This window comes from Cygnus olor, chromosome 8 (assembly GCF_009769625.2).
Source record: "Cygnus olor isolate bCygOlo1 chromosome 8, bCygOlo1.pri.v2, whole genome shotgun sequence".
Classification (NCBI taxonomy): domain Eukaryota; kingdom Metazoa; phylum Chordata; class Aves; order Anseriformes; family Anatidae; genus Cygnus; species Cygnus olor.
Window position 1 is genome coordinate 15,191,856 of NC_049176.1, and position 21,886 is coordinate 15,213,741.

The 21,886-nt window shown below is 41.9% G+C and overlaps 2 protein-coding genes across 6 annotated transcripts in view; one reads left to right on the forward strand and one right to left on the reverse strand.

The window, feature by feature from the left end:
* The window catches only part of PLA2G4A (phospholipase A2 group IVA), a 117,473-nt gene extending 104,664 nt beyond the window's left edge, over positions 1 to 12,809 (reverse strand). Inside the window, exon 1 of one of the 5 annotated variants that reach the window (XM_040564744.1) lies at positions 12,679 to 12,809. The gene's annotated coding sequence lies outside the window, so the exon portion shown is untranslated. Of the gene's footprint in view, positions 1 to 12,131; positions 12,500 to 12,678 lie in introns of those variants that run through there. The other 4 variants (XM_040564746.1, XM_040564742.1, XM_040564743.1 and 1 more) reach the window with 4 other exon arrangements.
* On the forward strand, positions 12,695 to 20,745 carry PTGS2 (prostaglandin-endoperoxide synthase 2). Its single transcript, XM_040564747.1, has 10 exons — positions 12,695 to 12,809; positions 13,525 to 13,641; positions 13,750 to 13,893; positions 14,380 to 14,523; positions 14,829 to 15,010; positions 15,798 to 15,881; positions 16,061 to 16,307; positions 17,322 to 17,608; positions 17,743 to 17,890; positions 18,044 to 20,745. The coding sequence occupies exons 1-10, from the start codon at positions 12,758 to 12,760 to the stop codon at positions 18,448 to 18,450; spliced, it is 1,812 nt and encodes a 603-aa protein (XP_040420681.1). The 5' UTR covers positions 12,695 to 12,757; the 3' UTR covers positions 18,451 to 20,745.
* The last annotated feature ends 1,141 nt before the right edge of the window (positions 20,746 to 21,886 follow it).

A 21,886-nucleotide genomic window follows, 5' to 3' on the forward strand; every position in this document is an offset into this window, starting at 1 on the left:
GCTGGGAAGCTCTGCAGCCACAGTTCATGTTGTATCTGAGAAACTGAGTGATGTGACCATGCCATGGTAGTTCTCCTGCTCTGTATGTGCTTTTGGAAATAAAACAACAAGTTTTCTTCCAAAACTGTCTGTCCAGCTTCTGCTTTTCATATTTTTGTAATAGCCCATTGTCTTCCATCATCGATTCAAACAACTAAAAAAACCGTAAGCCATACTCATAAAAACCTCTCCAGGGGTCGTAATTCTGATCTACAACAGATGTGCTGAATGAGCGGAGGGGCATGTCTGTCTGCCAGGCCGGACTACGAAGGTCAACTCCCGTCAAAAGGAAGCCCTTAGCATATACTCAGGAAAGACCACTGCAATGCATTTTAAACAAAAAACATGAAAATGTGGAACACATTGTTTGCAGCAAGCTTGAAGGTTGCCTTTCAGACCTGGATATGAATACGAATGTGGTGGGGATCAATATATTTAAAGACATATTCTGTAGCTGTCCTAGCAGTGCTCCCGTTCAGGAATGCCTGACCTTGGACATCAGAGCCCAGGACCGAGCACCTCCTCATCACAACTGATCGATCCCAGGTGCTGGTAGTTAAAAAGACGGTTAAAAAGTGGCTATATGAAATGGGAAGGTCAGGGTCAGAGAAGAAGATTCACCTTAAGATAAGGACATGGCTATGCTGAGTGAAAGAGGCTGTTTTTAATCCACAGTAGTTAACAATTCATTAATATTTCAGTAAAGCTTCTGAGCAACAAGGAATAGTTTAGCAAAAGGAAGACTAAAATTAACCTCCTAATTCAACTGGCATCAGAACAGCTCACAAAGGGCAGATTTTGAGATTTCACCTGGATGAAATCCAAACAGGTTTAGAATATAAAATGAAACACCTCTATTTCAATCAACATTATTTTTGATGACTGCAAGCCCAAAGGCACAGCTTTTACAGAGGAACTGGTTCCCCAGGTAAAGGGGACAAGCTGAAAAGCCAGTCGCAGCATAAGAAACCCTTCAGCCTCGATCTGGAGACGGAGCTCTGCATACGGGCAGGACCTTCATTCCTGGTCAGCCCAGCAGTTCAACTGTCCAAATGTCAATGTTGGGCATAAGTTCTTTATTTCAAATTAATCTCATGTGGGCTAGTGTTGAAGAGGACTTCCAGGTAACTGGCAAATGCTGAAATATTTCATCCCAGGACAGTGCTGGCAGAGTATCCAGAGCATTCCCATGTAAATCCCCATGAAGCTGCACGGACTTGTTTGGGAGTGGGTAACCATCAACTGATACCGCAGCATGGTATACACAGCGCAGGAGAAAAAGGATGTTACCAGATTACTTAGAAACTCCTGCTGTGCAAAGCGCTTTGCACTTGAAGGGGATTTTTTCCCCATTCAGTATTGCTCATAGTGTGACAATATTTGACTTTTCACAGTACTGCCAATATGTCATTTACATTCATCAGTGTTAAAGAGCAGAGGACAAGGAGCCTTGGGTAAGAGGGTTATCACTCTTGCTGGCCAAGTGAAATGAGAAATTGTTCTACACATAAATATTTCTCCTCTTTCATTCCCTCTGGAAAGTCTATAAACATTTCAAATCCCCAGGAGATAAGTTACAGCACCTAAGAACCACTTTGTGTGAAACTGTGTAATAACTGGCACAGACAGGAGTGCTGTCTCAAATGAGTTCACCAGGAGGAAGTTCACAAGGTCTTGCTCACCGAATCCATGCATCTATTAACAGCTCCCTGAGGTGCCCACGGGCCTAACCCAGAATCGCCCGAGTTCACCGAGTGCAGGAGAGAGGGTGGAGGAGCCCGTCAGGAGGTGCTCGGTGGTTAGCAAGGGCAATAGCAAGCTATTTGCATGGGAGCTACAGCCCTTCCCTGCAAAAATCAAGTCAAGAGGAAAGACACACACCGCAGGCTGCCAGGCATTCTTCTCCTAGCAAGAGCTAAAACTCTTAATTGCAGTCTGTTGCAAGACATGGTTCCTCTCCCGACTCCAAGGAGCTGCAGGCGAAGAAGAAAGCCTTGCAGGCAGTCAGCAGGACAGCAGCCCTGGCACCACCCGCTGACCAGAGCCCGCACCACATGGCAGCGGTCAGAGCCAGTCACTTCAGGGAGCTGGTGGCGGCCCCAGGAAGCAGCTCTCTGGTGGCATCAAGGCAGCACTTGGCTGCTCCTTCCAAACCTGGCCTCAAGCCAGTGCTGCCTGGCCTGAGGTCTCTGGCAACTCTCTCCAAAACAGCCCCAGGAAAAATGCTATGCAAAGCAGAGACCCAAAATAACATGCATTGCCATAACATGTTGAAAAGCCCACATTTGCTTAATTAACTACCTATAAGGAGAAGCAGTAAGTGATAGCACCTGGCCCACAGCAAAGCACAGAGCGCTACCAGCACAGCATTTCCACAGCTGGTGGAAACAACTGAAGAAAACAAGATGAAAAGCTTTCAGCTGGCTTTATGTGATTTACCTTCTCTTCCTCGAGGCTTGGGAAGAGAAATAAATCCAAAAATATTTTAGTGACAGCCACTGGATAAGCAGAAAAATAGGGGAACAGAGTCACATCGACATTATACCAAATTAACGGTTGCTTCAGGTCCACAAAGAAATGCCATTAAAATTCATGATATAGGATATAATGTGTGGAGTGCAATAATCAGAACTGATCACAGGATCCTATGCATTCCTCTTACTAACAGTAATGACATTTTCAGCTAGACCTGAGCTAGTCCTTTAAACTGTATGCTGTCAGTTCAGCATCTGGAAGCTGGCTCTATCCGAACAAATGAGCACATACTCTTTTCTGAGAAAATATCCTTTCAGGAGATAGACCTTCATCTTTTGTTCTTTGTAAAGGTGCTGTCCTACAGGCAAAAGGTGCATTTCAGCTGTGGAATTTGCTGTGTTCTGGTTCACTAACAAACATAAATAGAAATTATAAGTGGATGACATTCCTTTTGCAGTATACAGGCTGAAACCTATAATACAATTCCAACAATGTCAGATATTTTCCCTTGCAGATACTAGACTAGATAGACTATGGGTCTCATCTAGTACAGCCACTGTAGTGTTTACACCTCCTTAATTATTTTCTATTTTTATATAATTTTGATTGTTACACGTTTTCCTTAATTGAAAATTCTAGGGAAAAGAAATTAAAAACCTTCGGAGAGTAAACAGTGAGTTTTTATTTCCTGATGAATATCGCCGTGGCATTATTTCCCTCGGAGGCTTGCTTTTGAGCCTACTGAGCCAGGCAGTTGTTGGTGCCATTATATAATTGGCCGTCTTAAAAAGCATAAAAGCATTTGAACAATTTCTAAATTATTTGCCTTTGCTTAGAGTCATATGTCTGGCAAGACATAACATGATGTGATGTCTCCTTCATGATCATCTAATTTCACTTTGAAAAAAGCAGTAGTTTCTCCAGATTTTCTCTTCTGAGCCCTACATTTTGCTCACAGAATTGCCCTGCGTTATAATTCTTGTTCTGATCTGAGCAGTTCAACTCGCGATATTCTCCTGCGTGCCTTCAGTTCCCACTGGTAAGTACGAATAATTACAGCAATCTACCCACCCAGCTGGCGTTTCCAAAGGCCTTTTAAGGAAAAGGATCATGGGGAACAGTTTTCTCTGGTCTCTGAGTTCTTTTACAAACCTTTACTTCCTTAATTTCTCTTTCCTTTTTTCAACCCTAAGAACATGTCAGAGGGAGGCAAGGCAGCAAGGATATTGGAAAACACTCACGATTTAAGTCTGGAGGTGGAGGTAACCAGAAGGGAGACTTGGGAGTCTGGGGAGCTGGCACTGGGCACCCTGCCTGGAGCACAACTTGCTCCAGGAACCTGCCCGCTGCCAGCTACTACTGTAATTTGTGACCGCATGGCCTGCTGCCCATCACAGCGCGCTGCCACAAGGTCTATGCCATGGAACATTTTTTTTGGCCGACACCAAGTGACTCCTCCAGCCACTTCATTGTGAGGAGCTAGTCAGTTTTAATCAACTCAACATCTTAACATCAGCAGCTTAATCCACATTCAGTCCTCAATGAGATGTACACCCTGATGGCTCCTTCCTGTGTGGGCACTGAGTGAAGGCTGATAACAAGAGCCTGCAGAGCTGAGCTGCCTCCTCACAGCATGGCGTGTGCTTACTTAGCAAGGCTCTCAGAGCATACTGCATCCCCCAACGGAGTTACATTAAAATTAATTTGCAGGTCACAGTAAGTACAGCAGCGTCAAGGCAAGCATCTGCAATATTTGCAAAGTGGTGTTTGAAAAGTAGAGGACAAGCTGAGGATAGCTCACACTTCCACAAAATTGCAACGAAGTAAATCTCTGTAGAAGGCTGTTAGACAGACTATAGGTGTATCCATCTTGTGGGATTCTGCTGCTGATCAACAAAGTCCCATCCTGTATTAAAAATGCAAGAACCCTAATGAGAAGTCTGCCTTACTGCACCGTATGTGTAAGTTGTCACAATGGCTGTTCACCTGTGAGCTTCACACAGAGGGCTACAAAGCTGGTGAAGGGCCTGGAATACAAGTCCTGTGAGGAGCAGCTGAGAGAACTGGGGTTGTTTAGTCTGGAGAAGAGGAGGCTCAGGGGAGACGTTATTGATCTCTGCAACTCCCTGAAAGGAAGGTGTGAGGAGCAGGGGGTGGCCTCTTCTCACAGGTAACCAGTGATAGGACTAGAGGGAATGGCCTCAAGTTGCACCAGGGGAAGTTTAGGTTGGAAATGAGGAGACATTTCTTCTCAGAAAGAGTGGTCAGGCATTGAGATGGGTCGCCCAGGGAGGTGGTGGAGTCACCGTCCCTGGGGGCGTTCAAGGAAAGGTTGGACGTGGTGCTAAGGGACATGGTTTAGTGAGTGATATTGGTAGTTGGGTGATGGTTGTACCAGATGATCTTGAAGGTCTTTTCCAACCTTAATGATTCTGTGATTCTATGATATATCAGACCACGATGAAAACTGCTCCATGGCTAACAGAAAGGCAAGCCATGATGAGACATTACACTTCAGCCTTTAATACTGTAAAAACCATCCCAGTGCTTCCAATAAGCATGGCCTTAGGGAAAGAGCTTCACAACGAAGCAGTGGGGCTAATGAGCCCATGCATCTGTGCAGGCTCCTGGTGCCCACAGAAGTGCAGCACTCTGTGCAGCCCTCAGCCTGCGAGTGAGGCAGCCCTGCATCCCCAGGCACGTGCCCCCCTCAGAGGTATATGTGCTGCACTAAGGCACTGCAAACTTAGGGTTTTGAGAGACTGGCCATATTAGTCTGTGAATTACAGATGATTTATAGTTACATATAGTTATATATATGGTGTGTGTAGCATATATAGCTACATATGTGGATAAATGTTTTACGTGGAGTTAGATTCAATCTTCTATTCACGAAACCCTACCAGGGTTCATTTTACGTAGCCTATGCTGAAGTGCTGCTTTATTCCCCTTTTTTTTCCCTTTGGTAAATGATGGAAAATTCCCAGATCTAATACTCATCTCTGTAACAAACGCATAGCTTTCAGCAACAGGACAAAAAGAGCATTTGTATCATATTCTGTGTTTAGCTCTTATATGTAAGCATTTGATGAACACATCTGAGAACATTGTATCTACAAGATCTGTGGGCTTCTTTTAGTGACTAAAGGCAGCTCACCTTATGAAGCCATTAAGTCTCTGGAAACCTTACAAAACCCCGCAGAATAATAGTTACTAGACAGAACAAGAGTTTCTGCACTGTTATAAACAGATCTGCTAAATGCTCTGGTAGAAAAAAATGTTTCTTTGCAGAAATAATGTTTACTTTCTCAAAAGTGAATGAGAAAAGGCATTTGTGAATAAACCTAAACAACCTTTATTACCTAAAGAGGTTTTATGTATAAAAGCATTATGCTGAAACAATTTTCTACTCAATAAAGCCTACTACAGCTTCCTTTGTCCAGTTTAATGTCAGTGTGCTGGAAAGCGGTGGAAAATTACAAAGTATGGTATTCGCTGTGTGACAGCAAAGCAGCTTTCAGCTGGACAACAAAAGAGCGTGAGACTAAATGAAAGGATTTACTAAAAGTTAAGCAGGAAGTAGCTAAAAGCAAATTTCAGCATCTGCAATGAGGAAGGTAGCATTTGCAAATCTACTCTTTATGGATGGATTTTCCACGGAAAGATAACCTTCTGATTGTTTTGACCTAAAATGCTTATTATAAATGGCATAACACAAGCAATTACCCTAATATGAGTTACAGCCTTCTTGTGAGATGACAAAAAGCAGACAAAATGTCAGCTGATGCTTCTTTATGTAAGAGAGTTACAAAATCTCATGACGTATTTGTTGCAGCTAACTGTGATCAAATGTCTACATAGGAAATACAAAACATATTGAGACTACATGGAGAAAAAACGGAGACTGATAAAAAAACACCAGAGAAGCAAATCACAATAGCAGAGAAGTTCAGTGCTGTGGTAGCTGATTGTCAATAAGGAAAACTTGTTTTCCTTCATTCAAGGAACGATGAAAAATATTGTCTGTTTAATAGGTGCAGTTCAAATAGGAAGGAAATCCCACAGTCAAGTGCATCCAAACAAGGCTTCTGAAAAGTTATTTGGAATTTAAAATATATCCATAGATCTGATGTATTGTGGCTGCCAAAAACTGATGGCGTATGTTTATGGCCTTTTTCTTTAAATTCAACCATAAAAGAAATTAAAAGTCTTGCCACCTAAAGAAAATAGGACAGATAGCAGTGAGGGTGAAATATCCAGGGTCAACCTCTGCCGCAAACTCAAACTATCCCATAGGATAAAAATATTCTGTTCCGTATACCATTCACCTACACTCCCTGGAAAAAGTTCGTCTGAGAGCGCTTCAAGCTGAGTTTAAGTCATTTAGGGCTTGTTTTTCAGGAACTAGTCAGGCAGGACTGAATTTGTGACTACTGAGTTTACAAATGAGGAAAAGAGCAATATTGTCTAATACATTTCAGCTCAAAAACAAAACACGTGATTCTGGAAGCCATTTTTGCTGAGGCTTTGTGGATTGACTTTCATTTAAAGCAACATGAATTTAATGTCTAGTAACCTCCTGAAGTAGAGAGCTTACCCTTGCTTTGGATAAGGCTGAGATTCAAATTTTAGCAGTTATTAATGAGCAATTCTTGTTTATTTTTTGTCTAGTTTTGGGACAAATTGCTGTTTACCAAGCACCAAGAAGCATGCAAATGTCCTATAGATGTGTTATACTATGGATAAATGGCAAATAAATTACAAAGCAAGCAGACAGCACTGGGAAAAAAAATGGCCAGGATGCAGCACGATGAAGCTGAAGAGCATAGGTGTCTCATTCCACACCTCATCTCACTAGTTAAATTTGACATTAAGTCATTTCACCTTAGTTTTACTAAGTTTTACTAAGTAAAACTAACTATTCTGTCCAGAATATCAGAGGACTAAAACAAGAACAATTGATGAAAAAGAAGCAAGGAAAGAGTTATATGAGAAGATGTTGATGAAACAAACTGCAACTTTCCCATATTGGAAAGCATCCCCTCAAACTCCTCTTGGCTTCCAAATAAAACACAAGCAGCGGATTTATGTTTCTTCTTCGGTAGCTGAATTGCAGTGGTAAGCTTCCGTGAAGACAAAACAAAAGTAGATTAGGGCCCAAACTTGCTCAGATCTTGCCTAAATCTTCAGTAGCTTTTTGTGCCACCTACCCATCATTTCTACCACATTTTTGTGGATAATTCCAGAAGAAAATAACTGATTTGGATTTAAGGCAAACTCCCACTTTCCCAAGCAATCCCAATGCACACGCTCACCCCATCTAATGGCCTCCCACCTCAACCTCGTGTTCCTTCTCTCCCCAACACAGGTCTGTCAGCAGGCAGAGCCTGTGTGAGCCACTCTTCCCAATCACTGTCCATGGTATTTTGCTTCGGAACACAACCACCCAGATCCCAGACCTCACATACCTTCCATTCACGCATTGTTTTCACTGGCACAAATTGTTTTGGAGTTCCAGATGACAACAGCAAAATTTATAGTCTAGAAGCTCCACAAATTAAGTGTGCTTTTACCATGATCTTCCTGGAAAAATAAATAAACCTCCCTTGTTTTAAATCCAGGTAACTGAGTATTTCTGTTTTCCAGCAGAGCCTAAGGGTACCAATGAAACCTGGACCCAAATGACCAGGGCACTCCAGGAGAACACAGAAGATGAGACAAAGAACTAGCAATGCTGGCCAGGCAAACCCACGGGTGATTACATGAAAGTTTCAAGCAAATACATAACCAAAGATTTCTGTGAACATGTTCCTGATTAGCAGGAGGCAGCAAAAGAAGCTTAAAGACATAGACTTCCTTCTCGTGTCCTTCTATTTTCAAGAACATTTTCAGAACATTCAGATTGGTTATCATATCTTTGTACCCACCATCTCCAGAGTGTGTCTTTGCTTCGGCTACAACATATTCAAACTGTTGGTGATAGCGAGCTTCAGATTGGGCACGTTTTGCAATAAAAGAGCAGAAAAGTACAGACTGAAGAAATAAAATTGGCCCGCTTGCCAGGAAATTACTGTGCTATTAAACATGACGATGAGATTCCCACAATCACAAGGGAAGGGAAAACATTTGAAACATATTAAAAAGGCTTGAGGATAAATTCGCTGCCAGCTTAAGTGCAAACAGCCCCTCTGACTTTAATACAGTTTACTCCTTGGAACCACCTGATACAACAGGTCTTTGTTTTAAGCTATGTTCTTACCATGTATTGCATGGATCCACATGACCTATTGGTTGGCCTGCTTTCCTACTTTAATAGAAACTTGTAACGGCAAACAATGGTTAGGAAAAAAATACATTTTGTTTCATTACAGTTTGCCAAGTGCCTATAAATATTTGAATCATGTTTCTGTGCATGTGTCACAAACACTGTGTTTCATTTGGAGCAGCAGATACATTTAAGTTATACTTTGAGCTCATGATGAACGTAAAGCTGTTAATGTTCTGACATGGATCTTTGTAATTATGAACAGAAACGTAGCTTTACTTGACTGTCTACTTATTCTTTTATAAAAATACTGCATGTTCATTGAAGTGGAGATGACCAGCTCACTTTACAGCACCTCACCAGGGAACATGCACAGTCTTTGGAGTTTAATGCTCTCTCTCCAGAACATTCCCAACTGGGCAGAGCCTTTCTGCTACCCATCACATCTTGGAAGTGACCAGAAAATCCACCAAACCCACCACACAGGTGAAAATGGCAGAAGTCAAAATCATCCTGGCATCCAGACTCGTGCTCTAGTTCACCTCCGCTTGACGGCATTCCGATCAATGAAATGGGAGTGTGTGTTTTGCCTGTAAAAAGCAGTTTTCCCGGGGATTCTATAGGATATGCACCAAAATCCTTTCACTCACTACAATGTTAATAGGTCTGTAACTCAGAGGCAGATTGCTTTTCATTATTTTCCCTAAATACAATGCAAAATAAGAATAAACTATCGCCCCCTCCTTAAAAAGCTTAAGTTCTTAGACCGTATGGAATGAGAGGGCAGATAGAAAACAGACAAGCAAAAAGGCATTAAAAAACTATTCTTAATATTTGATTCCTAACCCAATTTAGGGAGGTGATTTATGACTGTAATGTGGCAATATTATAAACACCCAATGTTTACTACTTCTATTTTTTTTTCCAGCAAATTGGTTGAGCTCATTTCTGTGACACATACGGCCGTGTAGTTACTTCCTTACCGTGGAAGCCCACAGGGCCATGTCATTCCCATGCATCTTATGGCAAAGTCATCTTCTAACATCTCTTTTAACAGCACAATATAATCTGCTAGTGCAGGTATTTGTATTTGTAGCCATTTTGAATAGCTACAGTTTGAAATTTTGGAAGAACAAAAATTCAAATTATGCATTTCTATTTTTATAGTGAAGTTACTTATTTTTTTCTGTCTTTTATTTAATTTTCTAATGACAGCTTCACCTTATGAAGTTTGGTTACAAAACAGCACTGTATGTGGCTTGGATTGTAAATGATTGACTTGCTAGAGCTTACTCTGAAAATAAGGTACCATCTAAATGGCAGAAAGAACAAGAACTAGCTGTGGGTCATCATTTATCATGTCATGCAATAGGAAACAAACATCCAGCAGAAGGGGGCAGTACTATTCAGTGAATCCTACTGCATTCAGACACCTTCTTCTTTAAATAGAGCTGTCAAAAATAGGTCAGGTGGGGTTCTACCTACCAATATGGGGCAAAAATCTACATTATCTTATACTCCACTATGTATACAATTATGACATAATTTCCATGGGTAGTTGTTAAGAAACACCTCAGAATGGCAAAGCTAAAATTCACTTCATGGGTGCAAATATCCCCAACGAGAAACGAAGCCTTTCCTAATTTTTCCCACTGAACCATAGCTACAGATAAAATGAATGAATATAACTGGGGGGGGGGGGTGGAAATGATGCTTTGAAAACTTGCAAGGAAGACACGCAATGGGCAAAATCTCCCGCTCTGTCTCCCTGACACAGAAACACCATGCTGGGAAAATCATTCTTCCCAGATCAATGGAACTTGCTCTAGATTTTCAGGAGCCAGGGCAAAAAATGGAACAGCACCAAGGCAGGGATACGTTTTCCCCTTTGCCACCTTTCTGGTGGCATTACTGAGGTTACTATGGATGGCTGTGTCTCTTCCAGTGTTTTCCTGAGACCTGGCCTATAGGAACCAATAAACTGACCTCAGCAAAGAGGCGTGAATTCAATATATATTCTATATACATTCCTCAACCTTTCATATGCAACCTGGAATGGAAACAGAAACAAGGGAATCACAGCCTCCAGATGTTTCGGCTGAAGTAAAAATGTTGAGGAAGAAAATGTTGAGGTTGAGGAAGCTAGTACCTTCCAGTGATTTCTTTCATCTGGAGCAGACGATATTTAAAACAACTATCATTAAAGTAAAAATAATGGTGTTTTTTGTTTTTTTTTTTTCAATGGGAGTTTGTATGTTAAAAAAAAATTGAGAATTTGTCAGTTGGGGCATAAAATCTCCACCTGGTGGTGAGTCTTGACACAGCAAAATAACCTATTTTTAAGGATAAATCCCATTCTAGCACATGACCTTGATTAAAGGCAATCCTAAAACAATACGTGAGGGTGAAGGGCAGCCTTCGGAAAAACAGCAATATCCAATCCCCCTGATTTTCCATCATCTTGCTTCAATGCGTGAGAGGAGCTGAAGGATCCTTTCAATTGCACCACAGCCACCAGCTGCACAAATGACCTTTCCCAGCGGAAATCAGACCTAACGACAGCCCTTACTTCACCACGTGCCCTGTCCGAGAAGCATCAACACCATGCCTGCAGCCCAGGCTGCCCCCCTCCCTCCAGCCTACATCTGCAGGGGGTAGGGTGGAAGGCGAAGAAGTGCTCATCGGTTTGGCAGATGCGACAAATGCCCCTTGCCAAGGACAAGCGTCCTCTCCTGAAACTGAAGTTCTACTCCGTTTGCACGTCATTTACTTCTAATAAATCAAAACTTTACCCAACATAAATTACCCTTATCCCCAGGGTTCTCCAGATCCCTCAGTAATGTTTTATCATTTCAGAGATAATTCTCTAGCACACAACTCATTCAGTTTTCCCCTAACCATTGCTGGTTCTACACCTTAGAAATACTTTCTGCATTTACAGCTTCCTACACATTTATTAAAAAGTAACACCCCTCTCATCTGACATTTTCTTACAAAGCCTTGTAAGACACAATAGGAACAGTGTAAAATGGAAACAAAATCTACAAAGCCAGACCCTCGATCTACGGAGTTGCCCCTTTGTACACCCTGAACATCATCCGTGCTTTGCAGCTGGTCAGTCTGGCTCCTGATGCGGGAGCAGAAGATCCCCATCTCACACCTGAAAAGCTGAACCGCCCTTGCACAACCTGTACGAAGTCGTGACTTGCACCCAGCTACCACAGATGCACATACATGCTGCTGGCAGCCAGGAGTGTGACCAAAGCCAGTAGTGTGCTATCTGCATATACATACACACGCATGTATGTGTGTCTGTGAGCACAGAAATTAAAGTTAAAATCAAAATACACACCTTTTGCTATGCCAGAAGAATCATGCAATTATGGATTTTCGTGCCCCTCTCCAGAACATCCAGGATGGCCTATTACTGTGCACACAAATTATTCACTAACCGCGACACGCCTGGGCCCGGCCAGGTGCAGGAGGCGTTTTGGAAACCGGGCTTGGAAATGGGTGCGCTGGGGGCCTCGGGACCGCAGGCCGGAGGAGGGCGGCGGGGCCGACGGGCAGCGGGAGGCCCCTGACGGCCAGGAGCAGGCTCCCGTCGGGCAGGAGGCCCCTGCCGGGCAGCTGGAGGCTCCCGTCGGGCAGCAAGACGGTCCCTGCCGGGCAGCAGGACGGCTCCTCCCGGCCGGGCCCGGCCCGGCTCGGCCCGGCCGTCCCCTCCCCTGCCGGCTCTCGCGGCCCCGCCACAGCGTGCTCGGCCCAGCCCGGGGTCGGCCCAGCGGCAGGCGGCGGGGCGGGGCCGAAAAATTCCCAATTTCGTGACTTTGCGGCAGCCCGCTGGGAGTGAAGGAGGGGTGACTCACGGCGCCCGGGATAAATAGGCGGGTGCTCACCTGGGAGCAGCACTGGGTCCTCGGCGCTGAGCATCCGCAGAGCCCGACCAGCACCAGCACCACGGAGCCCCGCCGGGATATGATCCTGCCCTGCGCACTGGTCCTCGCTCTCCTGGCTGCCGGCCACGCAGGTGAGACCCGTCCCGTCCCGTACCGACCCGACCCGACCCGACCCGACTCGACTCGACCCGACCCGTCCCGTCCCGTCCCGTCCCGTCCCGTCCCGTACCGACTCGTCCCCGCCGGGCCGGCAGCAACCGGGGAGGCGGCTGCGGTGGCGCGGGTGAAAGCGGCGCGCATCGGGCCCCGAGGGGCGCGGCGGCGGCAGCGGGGCCGGACAGGGGGCGGCCGTGAGGGGCCGGCGGCGGGCGGCTGCCGGCCGGCAGGGTCCCGCATCCCAGCCCCTCTGTCCTGGGCGTGTAAGGAGCTTCCAAGGGGCTCCGCTGCACTTGCGGCCTAGGGGTGGTCACGGGGTGTAGGTTTCCAGGTGGAAATCCAGAACGGTTTTCACTATTTTTTTTTTATCTTGTACTTTTTTTGGTTTCTAGAATACTTTAGTATGGTAGGAAGGATGTCAGGCCTCCACTGACCTGTGTGAGGTAGCACAAATGCTCTTGAGAAGCTCGTCGCAGTCCACACTGTCGAATTCCTAGTTTTTGTCGTTAGCTGTTACCCATAGCTGTCTAAAGTCTAGTGTGAGTGCGTACTCATTCTCTTGACATCCCAGTGAATATTAAACTTCAGGGCACTGTCAACCTACATCCAGAAACTTCACTCAGTGTGGTGAGAACACTGATCTAGGTATAAAAGACACTATTTTAATTGGAGTATTTGATTTTGTTCTAGCCAATCCTTGCTGCTCAAACCCATGTCAGAACAGAGGAGTATGCATGACAACAGGATTTGACCAGTATGAATGTGACTGCACAAGGACAGGATATTATGGGGAAAATTGTACAACACGTAAGTATCGTGGATCCATTCTCATGGAAATGAACTTTGAGAATTCAATTCCAGAATTGCAGGCTATTCTTAATAGCTAATTTACAATCTTTCCATCTGTGCTCACAGCGGAATTCTTCACATGGCTGAAACTGACATTGAAACCTACGCCAAATACTGTCCACTACATTCTCACCCACTTCAAAGGAGTCTGGAACATCATCAACAACATCCCCTTCTTACGAGATACTATTATGAGATATGTATTGACGTGTAAGTATAAGTTCTCCCTTCTCCTACTCTTAAGTGGCAGGAGCTACTTGTAGGACTCCAGAATACTCTACTTGATCAGTTTATTCATGAAGTAGCAAGCTAAAATGTACTAAGATAAAAACACTCTAAACAAAACTTAAAATTTCAGTGTATTGCATACTTGATGTGAAATGTGCTTTCAGACAGAAATGCATTTTGCTCTCATCACTGATAAAATCTAGGATTTTGCTAGCATATAGCATAAATTGAGCCATTTGGTGCAAATTTCAATAGTTGGATCCAGTTGCTAATTCAGAACCTATTCCTGTTATTCACCAACTGCCAGTTACTGAAGTTAAATGGGATTTATATGTATGGAATTTGTCGATGCAACTGCTGGCAAAATATATGGAAACAATCTGGCCATGTGACTTACTTCTTGAGACTAAAAGGTATAGTTTTAAAATAAAAGCAAATACATATGTTTTTCTTTTTTCTCTCTTCCAGCAAGATCACATTTGATTGACAGCCCACCAACTTACAATAGTGACTATAATTACAAAAACTGGGAAGCTTATTCCAATCTTTCCTATTACACAAGAAGCCTTCCCCCAGTAGGACGTGACTGTCCGACACCAATGGGTGTTAAAGGTAAGGAATAAAACAGATGCATAACATTCATTTCTAGGAATTCCTATTTATCTTTTTGTCTTAGAAAACACCAACAGGCAAGCTTGTCTACAACCTTTTAACAGTGTAATTGACTTTGAGAATAACCATGTATAGCATATTGTGTAATGACCTTAAAGATAACCATTCTGGCGTTCGTTGTTGAATCCTGCATTAATAAGTTGAAAATAGTACGTCTGTTTTGTTGTTAGGAACAAAATTAAGTATTAATCATAGCTGTCTTGAACATCTCACTTTACTATAAGGAGATTTTCTTTTCCTCATAGGTAAGAAAGAGCTCCCAGATTCAAAGCTGATTGTGGAGAAGTTTTTGCTGCGGAAAAAATTTATTCCTGACCCACAAGGCACAAATGTGATGTTCACATTCTTTGCCCAACACTTCACTCATCAATTCTTTAAGACAGACCACAAGAAAGGACCTGGTTTCACTAAAGCTCTTGGCCATGGGGTAAGATCATAGCTCTGTAACTCAAACACAGCACTTAGCTCTTAGGAGCTACTAACTAGCTAGAATGATACCTTACAGGTAGTCAGAATGCACGAAGACTAGTACATATACCATTCAACATGCCCTGCAACAAATCAGGAAGTAATGGAAGGGGGAAGGCAAAACTCTGGTGACTGAATAGCATCTCACATAATTCTCTTTAAAAGCTTTGTACAGTGAGGGCTATGACTTTTTTTTTTCCCCAAGAATCTGCTTTTGCTAAATATGTTACGTCTAGTGAGTATCTAGAACTACCCTGTTGGACTCTTTCCATCAGTTGCAGAGATACTTTACGGTATCTCATGTGTGCTGCTAATTGAAGAGACTTAATTAAAAAGAACTTCAAAAGCAAATTTGAATTTTAAGATCTTTATCTACAAAGCAGACAGCCTTTGGATAAAGAATTTTTCAATATGAATGTTGTGTGTATGTCTAAAACAGAAAGCTGTAAAATGTTTGTGTATATAAAGAGCTGCCTGCATAATAAAAAACTGCTGACACTCTAAACAGAGTCCTCTTAAATTGCCAGTCCAATTTAAAAACTTACACAGTGATTGCTCCAGTTGCCAGGAAATAATTTGGCTTCATCTTAAATATCATTGTGTGATACTTATAAGGTAACAATATTATAATTAAAAGGTAAACATTTAAGGGATGAACTCGTATTGGCATCCACAGAAGTAGGACCTATCCTAAAATAGCAAAAAATGTAGCTTGTCTTCATGTTCCAAATGCTTTTATTTTACAGGTTGACTTGAATCACATTTATGGAGAGACTCTGGAGAGACAGCTTAAACTGAGACTTCTCAAGGATGGAAAGCTAAAATACCAGGTATGTCTTATCTTCCCGCCTTTTTATTAGATGACATATTTCTTAAAATTAGTGCTCTGCTTGCAGTGTTGCTTGCTTTAAGTCAACGCTAACAGAGTCAATACATCGTAACTCATAAGCATCATAGCTTATGACTCTCCTCTTCTTTCTCCCTTCCTCCTGTGTGCCCTCCTTGGCAGATGATCGATGGGGAAATGTATCCACCCACAGTGAAGGACACTCAGGCAGAGATGATCTACCCTCCTCATGTTCCTGAACACTTGCAGTTTTCTGTCGGGCAGGAGGTGTTTGGTTTGGTCCCAGGTTTAATGATGTATGCTACAATATGGCTGAGAGAACACAATCGGGTCTGTGACATCCTGAAACAGGAGCATCCAGAGTGGGATGATGAGCAGTTATTCCAAACTACTAGACTCATATTGATAGGTGAGTGTCACTTCTACTACGTGCAATTCAAATGTTCCGTTGAGCTTGATGCTTCTACCTGTGATGTAGTGCAGCTGCAGTAGATCTAGTAAGAGGAAAAACTGTTACTTAATTGGTGTATGAGGGCATAAATCTGAGCCTTCATGACCTGTCACTGGAATTACATTAAAACACAGCTGCCTCCTGCTATGTTAAATACCAAAACTGAAGAAAATTGAGTCAAGAGATACTTAATTCCGTTATTTAAGGGAAACAGAACTGAAAGCAGTGAAAAGATGGGAGGCTAAGATTTATTTCTCAGAGAGGAGGCCTGTGAGGCTAGATGACCTCAGTTGCTCCCAGAGAATTTTTTCTTTTTGTTCCTCTTCTGGGGTTGGGTCAGTTCAGGTATGCTTTAAGATGGGCTGTGGTTAAGTCTAAAGTTCAGGAAGCTACATAAAATGTTATTCTACATACTTCTCCTGTCTAATTGTCTGCTAAGTGGTATTTCATCTGTTAATGTTGACGCATACCAAGTTTGGAAAGACTGTGCCCAAATCGTGGATGAAACAGTAAACCAAGAAAAGAAAATTGTTTTAAGCAGCTCAGAAGCTGAGAGGTTGCTTTCAGATACTAGCTTTCTTTATTATCCCCTACCTCTGTCCTAGGTAGTATATTATAACCAAGCACCATGTTGATACTAATGTATGCTTTTCTGCAAATTCTGTGGAAAATAAATGTAAGTGTAGCTTGAGGGGACCAGAGTGAAGGAAGCTATAAGGTGAAAAAAAGTTTGTCTGCCGCAGCCAAAAACTTGGGCTCTTAAGTACTGTTCTACCCCCTACTTTTAGTCACATAAAATACATGAATCTCTCTCTGTACTATTAGAGAATGCTGAGGAGCGTTTGCTATCCTGATCCCTATAGTATTTTTTCCAGAAGAGTTTAGAAATGGCATGTTCTCTCAGAGATAGGGTTCCCCAGTGTTTCTCAGGGAGTCAGTACCAATATTGTGTCCTTTTTCCTTCTCCAACAGGAGAGACAATCAAGATTGTTATTGAAGATTACGTGCAACACTTGAGTGGCTACCACTTCAAACTCAAGTTCGATCCTGAGCTTCTGTTCAACCAGCGATTCCAATACCAGAACCGAATTGCAGCTGAATTCAATACCCTATACCATTGGCACCCACTTCTGCCGGACACTTTTCAAATACATGACCAGGAGTACACTTTCCAGCAGTTCCTCTACAACAACTCTATAATGCTGGAACACGGCCTTTCCCATATGGTGAAATCTTTCTCCAAGCAAAGTGCTGGCAGGGTAGGTACTTTCTCAAGTTAACAATTCGGGGGTTGCACCAGGGGTGCAGTAAATCTATCCAAAACTATATAACGGCACAACTTCCTCGTAACTTTTATCTGGAGATCTTATTACTTTTCATCTTTACTGAATAGGTTGCTGGTGGAAAAAATGTTCCTGCTGCAGTACAGAAAGTAGCAAAGGCTTCAATTGACCAAAGCAGACAAATGAGATACCAGTCCTTGAATGAGTACAGGAAACGCTTCATGTTGAAACCATTTAAATCATTTGAAGAACTTACAGGTAACAGTTTTTAATCCTGCTTCATAAACGAGTGCACTTGTCTTTAAAATGGTTAACAGAAGCCTTCAATCCTGTTTCTGAACTTCAGCAGGATGGTGTTGCCATGAAAACAGGATTTTTCCACTTACTGTGTTTATTCATCAATAATTACAGGAGAAAAAGAAATGGCTGCTGAACTGGAAGAACTTTATGGAGACATAGATGCTATGGAGCTGTATCCAGGCCTCCTTGTAGAAAAGCCACGACCAGGTGCCATCTTTGGCGAAACAATGGTAGAAATTGGTGCACCATTCTCTCTGAAAGGACTGATGGGAAATGCTATCTGTTCCCCAGAGTACTGGAAGCCCAGCACCTTTGGTGGAAAAGTGGGATTTGAAATAATCAATACTGCCTCCTTACAGAAGCTCATCTGCAACAATGTGAAAGGCTGTCCTTTCACTGCTTTCCACGTCTTAAATCCTGAACCCACGGAGGCAACTATTAATGTTAGTACTTCAAACACAGCAATGGAAGATATCAACCCCACACTACTACTGAAAGAGCGATCTGCTGAGTTATAAAATATTCATCTATTTATTTATTTATATAAATTATTTTATTTATAGCTTAAAGTTAAAAAAAAAAAAAAACTTCTGCATCTTCACTTTGGGGGTTGCCCTAGATTCCTTACTCAGGTAAGGCTTCCACTTACAAAAGGGATTTTCTGTGTTTCAGCTCTACAGCAGTGAATCCCTTGTTTAAAATCTTCTGTAACAGAACTACGTATTCCAAAGTGGATGAAGGTTCCAATTTTTATTTTGTGTTTTGTATTTGTTTTAATACGTGACAACAGGCGTTGGGTTTTGTCTTGTGTAGGTCACAGAACACTACAAAAGCAAGTTGTTGCTTAAGCTTGAAAACAGGTCATCAAACTAAAAGTACAAGAAAATTTGACGTAATGAAAACTGCCAGAAAAGATTCTGAATTCCATATGAGCACTCCGAAACTAACAGATACATGTTTATAAGACTTTCTTATTTTTGTAAAGTCAGAAAATGCGTTGCATTGATCAATGATACTACCTCTCCCTCATTGCAAATAAGGCACTTTGCACAGTAACTTGCATGTTTGTGGGTGTTTGGTTTTTTCGTTGTTTTTTTTTGTAAATCTGTCCTTGCTTAGGGCATTAGGGCATTATACTGTTTTTTGTTTTTTCGTGTTTTTTTTTTTATTTAATTATTTAAAGAAAATAGAACTAGTCTGAGATGCTTCTTGTTTTTGAAGCATATTTCACAGAAGTATTATTTATGTAAGAAGATGATAGTAATCATACTGAGCTTAGAAATGACTATCAGGCTGAAATACAAGGCTGCTTGGCAGCAGCCAATGCATTTTATTTTGCAAGTTCGGGGAGGTCTTAAACTTAGTCCAAAGTATTAGTGTTTTGTTGTTGTTGTTGTTGTTTGATATTTTCATAGCTGTAGTTCTCTGGTCTACTTGATAATATAAATTTTAATCTGTCACTTTAAGGACAAATGGACAGTACAGTTTTAGTTAAGAACATGACTATAGTATAGGTTTGTGTACCCAAATTGAGATTATTGGGGAATAATAAAAAATGGGAAGCTATGTAAACATAGGCAGCACTGAATGAGCAAAACCTCAAGGCAACAAGACTTTGTTAGCTTAGGTCTTATATATGCAATCCATAGTCATGAATTAGAGCTCTATTTATTTGATTGGGGGGGATGCTAATGTTTTATTTATAGATTATAAACAGAGGCATTTTAAATGAGTGGCTTAAGCTTAACAAAAACTGGCTAGTTAGCACAAAATGTCCTAAACATGTGTCCCGATCCAGCACTAACATTTCTAGCCTCATATGGGCACATAAAAAGTTACACAGGATCTTGTACCAGCACTTAAACTTTTGCATATAAGGGTATCTTTTTTTAATTTCTAGAGAGGAAATATAGAAGATGATCTTCCCATAAAAACAACTGGGGAACTATAGGTAAAAAGAATGTCACTTCAGACTGGAGTAGAGCAGCAACCTGGTATTCTGTGCCCCCACACAAAATTCCTTGACTACTTGTGGAAAAGGACTTGAGTTTATGTTACATCTGAATCTCTCAATCATTTGTAGAGGCTTGTGTTGTAATGGCTATGGTAGTAGAATAGCTTGACTTGTGACTTCTTTGTTTCTATGGATTTGTTTGAAAACACTGATTACCTTCTGCAGAGTAAATTTGTAACCATTAGTGCAATTAGCTGACTCCAGATCTCCTATAACAATCAATACCAATGACTGATTTGAGATGGTCTTTGGTATAAACGCTTCGGGAGAAGGAAGGGCATTCTGTTTTGTTTCTCCATTTGAGGCACAAAGAAGGGAGAAACGTCAATAACCTTGTACAAAAATGTGGTCAGGACCATATATTCTAATAAGGGAAAACTGTTTGGTCATCGGCTAAACATGTAGTCATTCAGATTATCTTTGGAACACGTCAGAGCACCTTTCTACCTTTAACAAAGAAAACTGCTTGACTTAAAGTCAAAGAGGGGCAAGTCTGGACAGATTTAGTTATTTTGGGGTAGGTAAAAAGGAATTTGTGAGAAAAAGTTTATGTCAGCTGAGTTGCTATAAGCTGCTTTGGAAAGGAATCATTTTCACTGTGCATTTTGTACTCTGAAGCCACATTTCACTTGTCTGTGACCCAGCCTGCTGGGTTTGGCTGGGTTCAAGTTGCACATGATAAATATGTGTTTGAAATTATTTATTTAAAATTCTGTGAATTATTTTTCACTTTATTTTTATAGGACAAGAATGTTTTTAAAATGCAGTTGCTTATATAAATAAATTGAAAACATTACCTCAATAGGCTCCTGTGATTGCAACTTTGTATTAAACAATTTTCTCATTTTATTTTCCATTCATCATTAAATGAGTAATCTTAGGGATTTACCAAAAATGGGCAAAGATAGCTTTTAAATTCTAAATCCTGAATTCTCTCTCCTATCCCCAAATCAAGGTGCCTATAACTCAAATCATCCAAATATAGTTATTTTTCTCTTCTGCCACTACTGAAAAGGGACTTCATTATGAAACCCATGGAGAACTCACCATGCTGCATGCCAGCAATGCTCTCTTGAGTGTGTGAGCATTTTGGAGGGAAGGTACGTTGTTGGCGTCAAATAACACTGTGCTGGTTTAAACAACCTCCCTTTGCTGCTATTGAGTACTAAAATGTTCGAAGCAAGAATAGTTCATATGTATTTCCCTTCAAGCTTAGCTTAAAAGTGGAAACTACTTTGGAATACTAGCAGCAGTTAGACAGGCTCTTGGCAGTTGTGCGTATTTTCATCTATGGTATTTTGCCACTGTTGTGAGACAGCAATTTCTGTCTGCAAACAGATGAGGCTAAATCAACTGTGACAGCCACTTCATGGACAGTATTGACCATTTGTCTTCCCTCTCTACAAGGGCCCAGATTCGCTCTTTTTTTTTTTCCTAGCAAAGTTATCTTTGACTATCTTGACTAACTTTGCAAAGAATGATGCAAGGTGAAAAGGTGGGCTGTGGGGCTGGGACAAAAGGAGTGTTTCCGTTAATAAAAACCCAGAGATAGGATTCGCATGAGTTGGTGTTTCTACCCTTCAAAGAATATCCAGGTGCCACCCAATCTCTCCTCTGGATTTTCATCTCCAGAAAGGAAAGGGGAAAGCTGTGAAAGAGATAACTGAGGCAGTACAAGGTCCTCAGTCTCCTTAGTTAACTCCTACCACCTCTGCCCAGCCACTGACCAAATGCTACCTCCAGCACCAACTATCATCCCACTGTTGACCATCTCTCCCATCCCAATAGTGTCAGTGTCCTCTCATGGCCATTTTCTAGGGACCAAATGTCCTTCATCCAGTCACCTTCCTTCCAGTCACTCAAAATCTTTTTGGTTCAAGGTTTAGCCCAGAGACCCACAGGTCCATATGCCCCTATGACAGTCCTCCTGCCTTTACTCT